Here is a 10233-nt window from a genome sequence, read left to right as displayed (position 1 = left end):
TTATCAGGCTCAAGAGGAAATTATTCTTACTAACCAAATTCACAGAATCCAATATAGAGGCCATGTGCTAATTTACACTAAGAAATACACATTTCTGTCACGTAGACCAAAAAGTTGTCAGTTGGCTTAATGCGTCTGTTTGAAAAGCCTTTAAGGGGAGCCAATTTTTATTAACCAGAAGATTACTTGATAAGATTGGAATCAGCAATCAGGGTTTTTTTAATTTTGGAAAATTCAAGACACAAAAGTAGGGAAGTGTAGTTAACTTTTATTAAAGTCCATCACTCAATGGCCATTCTTACGCTTTGTGTGTGTTCCCTGTCATTTTCAAGTAAGTCTCAGACATATTTAATTTGTAAATATTTCTGCATGTATCACTAAAAGATAAAGAACAGTTATTAATTAAAATAAGTTGGATGAACTTTTAGTTGGTCAACTGTAGTGCTGGTCTGCTAGCTTACTTTCCATTGTGCCTCTCAAGGGTACCTGGTAATTGAGTCTGCTGTTCTGGCATCCTCCCTTCTGCAGTGTAGAGACACTGCATCATCGCCCGTTTTGTTAAGACAGTTTTTCTTCAAACAGATTATAATAGAGTAATTTTTCAATTTAAATTAAAACACCTTTCTTGCCTTCCTGAGCTAATCATATTGCTAGCCTAGAGACATTTACCTTCTTTCCTTATAGCATTACTCACCTGCAGGTGGCCTGTCTGGTTTCTTCAATATAGTTAAGTGTCACAGAGGATAACCAGCCCTATTTCTAAGGTCTGAGAACACTTTGACTGCATGTAGGTTGAGTTCAGCTACCTGATTAAAACTTTCTAGAGATGTTAAAACTGAAAAATTTAGGGTGAAAGTTTTTTGAGCTTCTGTACATTCTTTGCTTTTAAAAATGCAATGTAGGGGAGCTGTGCGAATGTTTTTAAACATTCTAAATGTGCATGAAACAAAAAAATTTGAGAATTGTGTATATTTTCTGTGGGATGGGACTTCATTCAGGATTGGTTTTCAGGTTTGACTTGGGACTGATTTTTAGTTTATGAAAGAACCCCAGGTGACTGCTTTTTAAGAATTTTGTGTGACAATTGTAATGCTTTTGTATATGGTTCAGAAAAACAACAGAAGTGTTTAGTGATCTGTCTCTCTTCTACTCCTGTCCCTCTCTTCCTCCTCTACAGGAGCTACTAGTGTTAAGAATTGTTTTTCCAAGTGGTTTTTGTGGGGAGGTGGGGGTGAGGGATGTAAGCATTTATGTATGAATCTTTTAGGATATATGGTAGTATAGCGTACGTTCTGACTCTTGCTGTTCTCAGTATATTTAGAGGCATTTGAGACATAGGAGATAGGAATTTTAAGTTTAAACATGTAGTTTTCAAAAGTACATTTCAAGTAAAAGAGAAGTAAATGTATTTTTCATTGTTGTATTAGATTTTTTAATTTTCTAGTTTAAAAATGCAGTTTGAGAGCTTCATAGTTGATCTATTTCTTCCCCTCAGCCATCCCAAATAGATCAGTTGTCAACAGCTTTAAAAATGTTTAGGAACAACAGCTTTGGAAAACAGTTTGGCATAACTGTGCCATAACTTCTTGTGGCTATTCCATCCCTAGATGCATACCCTAGAGAAACTCTTATGCCTGTGTGCCAGGGGATGGATGTAAAGATGTCATAACCGCATCGTTTGTAATAGGAAGAAAAGGAAACGAAAACAAACTGGAAAGACTTCAAACGTCCAGCAGTCCACTGGATAAATACTGTGATGTATTCCTATAGAGGAATTACGCAGAAGTCAGACTGAACTACAGCTGCACATGTGAACGAGGAGTCTCAATGGTCAAAAAAGCAAGTTGCAGAAGAATACATCCACTGTGGTTCTGTTTCTGTGAAGGTCAAAACCAGGCCGTTAAATATATGGTAAATGGAAAGCAAGGAAATGATTAACACAATTCAGTACATTGGAGGGTTGGAGGGAAATCATGAAGGGCAAGGAGGAGCCTTCAGAGGAACTGGTGGTGATTGCTGAAGCTGGGTGGGTGGTTTCTTTTTTAAACTGTATGTGTATGTGCTTTTGTATGTGTGATATTTCTTAATAAAATTTAAATTAAAAAATGGGAAAAGGTCTTGGTGAAGGTAGTAGTAAAACATACATAAACAATGTGTTTCATGAAATGAATCTTCAGTGAGTAGCAGATGTAAAGGGTACTGTTTCTCGAGTGCCAGATTTAGGGTCTTAATTGTAGTCTTTGAAAGCTAGAAACAGGGCCTAAATGTATGTTTTCTTTGTGATACATTATTTTTGTCTTGATGTTATTTTCATTTGGATGTCCGCCAGGGAGCTGGTGCTGCTTCTGCTGTGTAAGCAGCTTCCAAGAAAGCTTTTCTGTCAGATTTATGCCAATCCAGGAAGGGAAACTGCTGAGGTGAGAAGAGCCATTCTCCTGACCTGTCAGCACAACCTTCCCTTTGTTCAAGTTACATTGTCACCTCAGAGGGGCTGCTCTTTGTTCTTATTCTACTCTTAATAGGAATACCATGAAGTGTTTAAATAATGTTTGCTCTTTAAGGGGGAAGTGGTTGAGACTTTAAAGGCACCTACAGGTGCATGAAGTTCATGTAGCTAAAAGTCCCTGTATCAGTTAGCAGTGGCCCTCTTACCTCCAACTACGCGCCGCAGGTCACTCCATTCTAAATGAACATACATTATGAACAACTAAGAATTCTAGACCATTCCTAAATATGTTGTGGAACTCTTTAGGATAGCATTCTGGTACCTGATTTATTTCAGGTACCAGAAAAAGAACCTCTCGGGAAGTGCACCTTAGAAATTAGTTTTACAATCAGTGCATGAAATACATAATAAAAGTTACTCTTGGGACTTCCCTGGTGGTCTGGTGGTTAAGACTCCGCGCTTCCGCTTCAGGGGACGCAGACTCGATCCCTAGTCAGGGAACTAAGATCCTGCATGCCAAAAATTAAAAAAATAATTTAAAATAAAAATTACTCTTGAAGCTTCAGATTTTTATAATCTGCAGTCTTAAAACTATGTTGGTTATAGAAAATATGTTTTTGGTGCAGGCTGTATTAACTTGGAATGGGTATGCGTTTTGAATTTGCTTATCAACCTTGTAATTAAGTTGCTGCCCTGTTGATCTTATTGTACTTAACCACTAGGCAACACTGTGCAGGTTCTGCTATTGTAAGCTTTCCTCCCAACAGTAGTTTTTTTCAAATAAATTTATTCTACCGTGTTCACTTAAAAACCACCTAAAATCTCACTTTTCCACAAACGGTAATTTTGGGCCATTAACCAACCCTAAGTCCCTCCCTACATTTACCTTATTTAAGAAAAAATTGAAAATAACTTAGGGACATGACACATGGGGATTGACCCCCTGTCATCCCCTGTCACAGTCCTGGCAATGGAACACTAAGCTCTGGGTGGAATTGGCTTTCATTAGGGGCCATGCTATTTTAGAAATGTGACTTAGATGCTGGGCTTACGTTCAGTGCTGAGGTGCTCCTACCATAATCCCGTGGACACTAAGTAAATTGCAGATTCAGGTTTCATATTCATTCATTTCATGAATGAAATGGTACACACTTCACCTGCCCTAATCAGAACATTTTCCACCTTTTTGGTATTGGTTGCGATAAGTGTTGATGTTAATGCCTCAGTGTCCCTTCACCCTTCATCAGAGGTGACCTATTAAGAATTTGGAGGTGAGAGAACAGTGGCCTGTTGAATGTACTGGAGGAGACAAGACATTGTACTTGCCCAGGAGGTCTCTGGTAACTAAGGATTAGCCTTAAGGTCTCAGTTCCATGAGGATTAGAGATCATTTCACCCGCGTGTGTAAAGAAGTGACAGTGTGGTGTGTCTTGTTGGAAGTTGGTAAATGGAGTCAGGCATGAGTGCTTCCAAGGTAACAAGCAGCTGTTACTAGAAGTTAGCAAGTTGACCCAGAAGGATTCCAGGTGGTGTGGTAGGGAAGAACCTAGCATGGGATGTGATCATAACCCATCTTGGAGCTAGTTAGTGAGGGTGCCAACTTGGTTTTTTTTTTTTCACCTGTTTAATAGAGTTCAATGCTGTATGCTGTGCCTTGGCTTTTCTGCAAGTTGTATGTTAAAAGTACCCTCAAAGATGGTTACTTACTTGTGTTAAGTCATAGGTAAGTTAAAAAGTGTGTAAAAAGGAAATGATGGTTTTAGAAACTGGGATATTTGAACCAGTGTGCCAAGTGGGGTCCTGGCTTTCCCAGCTCATCAGCTCACCCTGCCCTTAATGGAGTTCATGTGAACAGACCCTGGCCATTTGTCCTGACTGAATCTCAGGAGTGCATACCTATGCCTGATCAGGATTGGGGTACAACTTTACAAACTAAACTTGCGTTGATAAGTATCATACTTACAATTTTTTTATACTTCTGTTTGTCAAAGCATTTTTTAAAAAATTTTATTTATTTACTTATTTATGGCTCTGTTGGGTCTTCGTTTCTGTGCGAGGGCTCTCTCCAGTTGCTGTGAGCGGGGGCCATTCTTCATCGTGGTGCGCGGGCCTCTCACCATCGCGGCCTCTCTTGTCGCGGAGCACAGGCTCCAGACTCGCAGGCTCAGTAGTTGTGGCTCACGGGCCCAGTTGCTCCGCGGCACGTGGGATCTTCCCAGACCAGGGCTCGAACCCGTGTCCCCTGCATTGGCAGGCAGATTCTCAACCACTGCGCCACCAGGGAAGCCCTGTCAAAGCATTTTGAACGTACTCTTCTCCCAGCCCAGAGAAGTTGCAAACAAGGAAATGTAATAAGTACACATGTGAAGCTAGCAAGCTGGTACGTACGATCCAGGCTTCATTATTTACAAAATACTGATTCCAGTTTTTTTGTCTCTGGGATTTCTTAATATGTCATTTTTGCAGCATTGCTGTTGTAGCAGGGCTTCTCTAACAGAGACGGTATGTGTTCCATCAGTTCAGAGCTTCCATTTTTCATTAAAATGAGTTCTACTTCTTGAAAGTCCCGTAGTCTTAGAATGTCTTTGTCCTTAATATGGAAAAGAAATTATATAATGGTTCATAAATACATGTGAAGTTAAGATAAAAAGGCTTAATTATATTGGCCAAGCATTGTTTTCTCTTTGTCTATACATGGTAAACTAAGTCAGCAGTTGAGAATTGTTTTTTCTGTGTGTGTGTCTTTTTTTTTTTTTCCCCTCAGTCCATGTTGCAGGTTTCCAAAGGGAATGAAGTCCCAATTTGAAAAAAAAACTTTAGGCCCAAGAAAAAACTGTAGGCCAGGGCATTTTAAAAAGAAAACTGTAAAGTATGATCATCCCACCACTTTTAGTTTACAAAGAATATACTATTAGCCAAGGCACCAATAAGAATTGCTAAAGGCATTTTGAAAGTTGCTTTTTTTAAAAAAATAATGCCCAAAGAAATGAGAATTTTCCTCTGAAGTTAAAAAGTGAGATTTGTATTTTGAATCAGGAAAATATATAAAAATGCCCCAAATTTTGTTTCCTGAGATTGCAAAGGCTGACTGTTGCTAAGCAGATAAAGAGTGGGTTTGTATTTTCCGTCCTGGGGACCAGTCAGTTTTGTAGAGATGGGAGGCTGGCCATACTGAACTAGGGTCTTAAATGTGGGTATTAGTTGTAATTCAGACAATTTTAAAAGGGTTGATGAATTAGGTAAGCAAATCTGTAGAAGCACCAGATTGAAAATAACCTAGTTACCATGTTTGGCTGTCCTGCAGCCAGAATTTCCAGTGTCTTGGATTTTGTTTTCATATTAGTAATGCAGAAGCTAGTGATTGGCTTCACAGAACATAATTTTACCCACCTAGAGCCCAGTCTCTATTTAGAAACTTGTAAACCCTACCTTTCTGAGTAGTGTGTTTGGTAGCTTTCTGATTTTTTCCACTTGCTCTGGGTTAATCCCCAGTTCACAGCAGCTCACTTTTAGTAGATTTTGGTAACTCAGCTCTTGTCTATCCAGTTCAACTTCAATGAAGTCATTTTCCTTGTGGCTCTGAATTCTGACTTTAAGCACCAGCTCTGGATCACCCACAAATTTATTCGTAGAAGAAACAAAACACTCATTTTAAAGCCTTTCAACGTTATCAATTATTACAGCAAAAGAACTGAGTAATAAGTAGATCTGGAGCTTTTATAGGCAAATATAAACTTTTAATTATCTGAAGCTTTTATTGGAATGCTGGGCAAGCTCTGGGGTGTATGCCCCATTATACCCACCAAAAGGCTTGCAGTTTGAAGCCAGGCTAGGATTTAAAATATGCAGTGGGTGATATGCATCACCCTTGGCAATACATAGGCGTTGTTTGTGCCTTGTTGGCTATTTGTAAAGCTTCAAGGAAATGTGTAGCCCTGGGGCTCTGTATTCTTAAGAGTGTAAATCATTCTGTTAACTACCGCACCACCTGGGACTTCAAGGTGAGAGGTAGGCCGAGAAATAGGATAATTCTACCATCTTCTGGGACAGTGGCATTGAGTGAGTCTTAAAACTTAGCTGTTGTAAGAAGGAGCAGTTTTGACTGAAGGTGGAGGGAGCCAAATGGTGAGTTTGGCTTTGCAACATGGTTTGGGGGCTGAGTCCTCACCTAGGCAGGTGTCATCAGGTTTGGCATTATCACCTGGGTCAGTTGGCAACTGTTGATTTGCGCCGCCTTGTGTATATTCCCCTGAGAAAGAATTGGAGAAGGAGAGTTGAGAAAGAGCAGCCGCACAGCATTTAGCGCTCCAGATCCGCCAGTTAGGCGAGGGGCAGTAGGGCCCCATCTCCACTTCCTGCTCTGCGGCTCCTCCTCCTCACAGGAAAAACTGCCACGAAAAGGGCAGTAATTACATTCAGACCTGAAGAGTAATTTTCCTTAATCACCGTTTAAATCATGAAAAGGAACTGAGACAGTATTTTTGAATGGTATGTAATCTTGAGGAGGAAATATTTATAATCTGTGCACTTAACTCGTTTCTACTTAAATATATTCGGCACTGAGAGCTTTGTGTCTCCGGTTCTTTAGCAGAGTTATACAGTTAGAAGAGTCCCTTTATAAGGAGACGTTTTCTCAACCAGAGGGAAGGGAAAGGAGGAAACTTTCCAGGTGCCAGGCCTTTTACGTACATAGAATATCCTTCTAAGCCTGCTCTGTGCTGGGCACTGTGCTAAGCCCTGGGGAAATGATGATTCAAACAACAACAAAAACCCAAAGTGGTGTCTGTCCTGGCGTTTACAAGTTAGCAGGAGAGAGAGATATTGATCAAGTGACCTCAAGTAAATGTGAAATTACGGTTGTGGGCATGGCAAGGGCAAGATACACCAAAGTGTGAAAGCCTGGAAAGGAGTTAAGAAAGTTCTCCCTGAGGGGCAAGTGTTTGATCTGACATCTGAAGGGTGAGCAGGCTTAAGTAGATCCGTAGGGTAGAGAGGGAGAAGAGCTTTCCAGGGCCCTGGAACAGCAGAAGGCCCTGTGTGGGGAGGCAGTGGCTCTTCAGAAGGGAGAAAAGCAATTCAGCATGGCTGCAGGGCAGAGGGCAGGGAGGAACCGTGTGCACCAGATTGTGTGGGATTATCTACTGACCTACCCAGTCTGTAGCCAGTAGGCACGTGAAATGGGATATGCTCTAAGTGTAAAATACACACTGGATTTCAAAGACTTAGAAAAAAATGTAAAATTCATTAATTTTTAATATTGGTTATGTGTTGAAATAATAGTTTTGATATATTGGGTGAAGTAAATATATTAAAATTAATTTCACCTGTCTTTTTAATGTGGCTACTAGAAAAATTTTAATTACATATGTGGCTTACGTAATATTTTAATTGGACAGTACTGGTATGGGTGAAAGACCTGTATTCTAGAACAATGCCAAGCCATTAGACAGTGTTCAGGAGGAGGCTGTCATAATCAGACTTGCATTTTTTTGGGGGGGGAACCAGAAACCTCATTGTCCTCACAAGAATCCTATGGGGTGTAGACATTATTCCCGTTTTCAGACAAGAAAATTGGTGCTGAAAGGTGAAGTAACTTGCTGGAGTTTGCTCCATTAGGAAATGGCAGCACCTGGATGTGACCTACTAATTACGTGGGGCCCAGTGCAAAATGGCTACCCAGGGAATTGCACCCTCCCCACCTGAACACTCTGGTATCTGGATGGGGGTGGCCGAGGGACCCCAGCCCCTGCCTCTTCCCTGCTCAGTGGACCTCAGAGCATGCCCTGCCTTGCCCGCCTCTTGCTTGAGTCGCTGCCAGGGGCCGAAGAAGGTGACAGCAGAGTGAGGGAGTGGTAGAGGTTACAACATGATGGGCTGAGAGTGGGACCATACATTCGAGCCACAGCTCCCAGCTCCCAGTCCCCCAGCACATGCTCCATTGTCCCATCTGATTTCACTTACAGAACAAACTAAATATTAAAATTTTCGAGCCAGCGACCACAGAGCACTTAATCCCAAGCGTGAGGCCTTCATGTAGGGCCCTGCACAACTGCTCTGATCTCAGGCTCATGAAGCCAGTCCTGCTTAGGGCTTAAATCGTGCTTTTTCCACACTGCTAAATGCTTCCCCAGAAATGAGATGCTCTCGCCCAGCGCAGCCCTCTCCCAGGACAGAAATAATGTCCCTACCCCTGGGGCAGGGATCTGCAGTCTAGTCCGCGCCCTTCCACTCTGGGCCGTGGAGGGAGCTCTGCCCTGGGCTGGGAGACAGCCTTGCAGCAGCTGAGCCTCAGCCCCCCAGATACCTGAACTGGAATGATGACCTCCCCACCCCTTCACTACTCACCCCACACAGAGCATGAGATGTCCCCCAGCTTGGCCTACCACATGTAAAAGCATTTAATTCTGTGATGAATCTGTCAGGTTACGGTGCCCTGTGGATGGACAGGGTCTCTTAGAGGTCAGAAGGCATGCTCTTTGAAGTCAGGCAGATTTGGATCTGTTTCTCCTATGCTATTTAGTAGCAGTGACACCTTAGACAAGTTACGTAATCTCTTTGAGCCTGTAATGGGATTAATAATCTCTAACTCACAGGTTGTAAGAAGGAAATGAGAAAGTGAACAGAAAGTACAACCCCTCCTGGCACGTAGTGAGCACCAGTATTTGCTGGCTGCTATTATTAATTATAGCTATTGATACTCGCCCCCCCCTGAAAGGACCCTTGGTCTACTTGCTCTGCTCTTGACTACACCACTGGCAGAGTGGGGGAGGGCACCCTGCTCCTCCCTTCCTCAGGCCCCTCCCCTATCCTCCTTGAGGACCATGTTGGAAACAGGAATTAAAGACTCACCTGCAGGCTTCTCCCTCATGTCCTGTTGGGGTTCAGCCATGGGTCAGCTCTGTGGTCTGTCAGATCAGCAGCCCCTCTTGCATTTATGCTGAGCTCCCAATCAAATAAAAAGCACGTTCTAAAGCCTTAGTGCATCTATCTGCAGTGAAACAATAATATGTTCTTGTCATTGGCTGGTGAGATAGGGCAGGGTCGACCTATTTTACAGATAGGCAAACGAAGGCTCAGGTGTGTTGTATGATTTAATTTGCACAGGATGCTGCAAGTGAAGGAAGGGACTGAAATTCAAGGCTCTCTGCTGTCTCCTCGGGCTGTGTCTATGGGGAAGCAGTGCAGGCTAACCTACCCAAGGGCCCCTGGGAGGGGAGGCCTTTGGTGGCACAGCCCTCCTTGGGAAAGGTTAGCAGCTATTACCTCAAGGGATAAGAAAAAGCAAACAGTATCTCGGATTGGACAGACTTCCCCTCCTCCCCAATTCTCACTCCCCTTTCTCCCAGTCCCTTCCTCAGCATCTGTGAGTGACAAGAAAGGAGGAACACCCGGGCCCATACCTGGGGAGTCTCCGCCTTGGCAAGGATCCTGAATCCCTGATTCCAAACATCAAAATGGAGGAGGCAGGGGTTGGGGCAGGAGGTTCAGTGAAGGGTGGGTGGGGCTGGGCAAAGTCCTGGGCAGGGCTGCTGTCTCAAAGGGCTGAAGGTAGGAACTCACATGTTCGGGGTGGCTCTCCCATATCATTTAACCCTCCAGTGTCAGAAGACAGGGCATCAGGTGGGCCTCAGCATCATAAGGCTAGAGGGAACCTCAGAGATCAGAGCCCATAGGTTCTCAAACTTAGCCGTGCATTGAAATCACCTGCAAAGCCTTAAAAATTGCGGGTGCCTGGGTCCTACCCTCTGACGAGTCCTACTTAGTTGGTCTGGGGTGCAATCTGGGCC

At 42.9% G+C, this 10233-nt stretch overlaps 1 protein-coding gene across 1 annotated transcript; it reads right to left on the bottom strand.

Annotated features, from left to right (window-relative positions):
* Nucleotides 1-4589: 4589 nt before the first annotated feature.
* ANKRD40CL (ANKRD40 C-terminal like) lies at nt 4590-9877 on the bottom strand. The gene is made up of 5 exons (XM_068531564.1): nt 9847-9877; nt 9296-9434; nt 6615-6695; nt 5876-6036; nt 4590-5036 (listed from the first exon to the last, which is right to left on the bottom strand). The coding sequence occupies exons 2-5, from the start codon at nt 9333-9335 to the stop codon at nt 4893-4895; spliced, it is 426 nt and encodes a 141-aa protein (XP_068387665.1). The 5' UTR covers nt 9336-9434; nt 9847-9877; the 3' UTR covers nt 4590-4892.
* Between the last annotated feature and the right edge of the window lie 356 nt (nt 9878-10233).

The sequence above is a fragment of the Eschrichtius robustus genome, chromosome 20 (assembly GCF_028021215.1).
Source record: "Eschrichtius robustus isolate mEscRob2 chromosome 20, mEscRob2.pri, whole genome shotgun sequence".
Lineage (NCBI taxonomy): Eukaryota > Metazoa > Chordata > Mammalia > Artiodactyla > Eschrichtiidae > Eschrichtius > Eschrichtius robustus.
The sequence above is the reverse complement of the archived record's forward strand: the minus strand, read 5'-3'. Positions and strand labels throughout refer to the sequence as shown.

What these genes read in the sequence shown, in the direction of transcription:
- ANKRD40CL (XM_068531564.1), bottom strand. Translation starts at nt 9,335, where the DNA reads ATGGCTGAACCCCAACAGGACATGAGGGAGAAGCCTGCAG. An exon ending in CATGAGGGAGAAGCCTGCAG is followed by an intron (nt 6,696 to 9,295) that starts GTGAGTCTTTAA and finishes ATTCTTTCTCAG; the next exon opens with GGGAATATACACAAGGCGGC. An exon ending in CAAACACACTACTCAGAAAG is followed by an intron (nt 5,037 to 5,875) that starts GTAGGGTTTACA and finishes TTCCATATTAAG; the next exon opens with GACAAAGACATTCTAAGACT.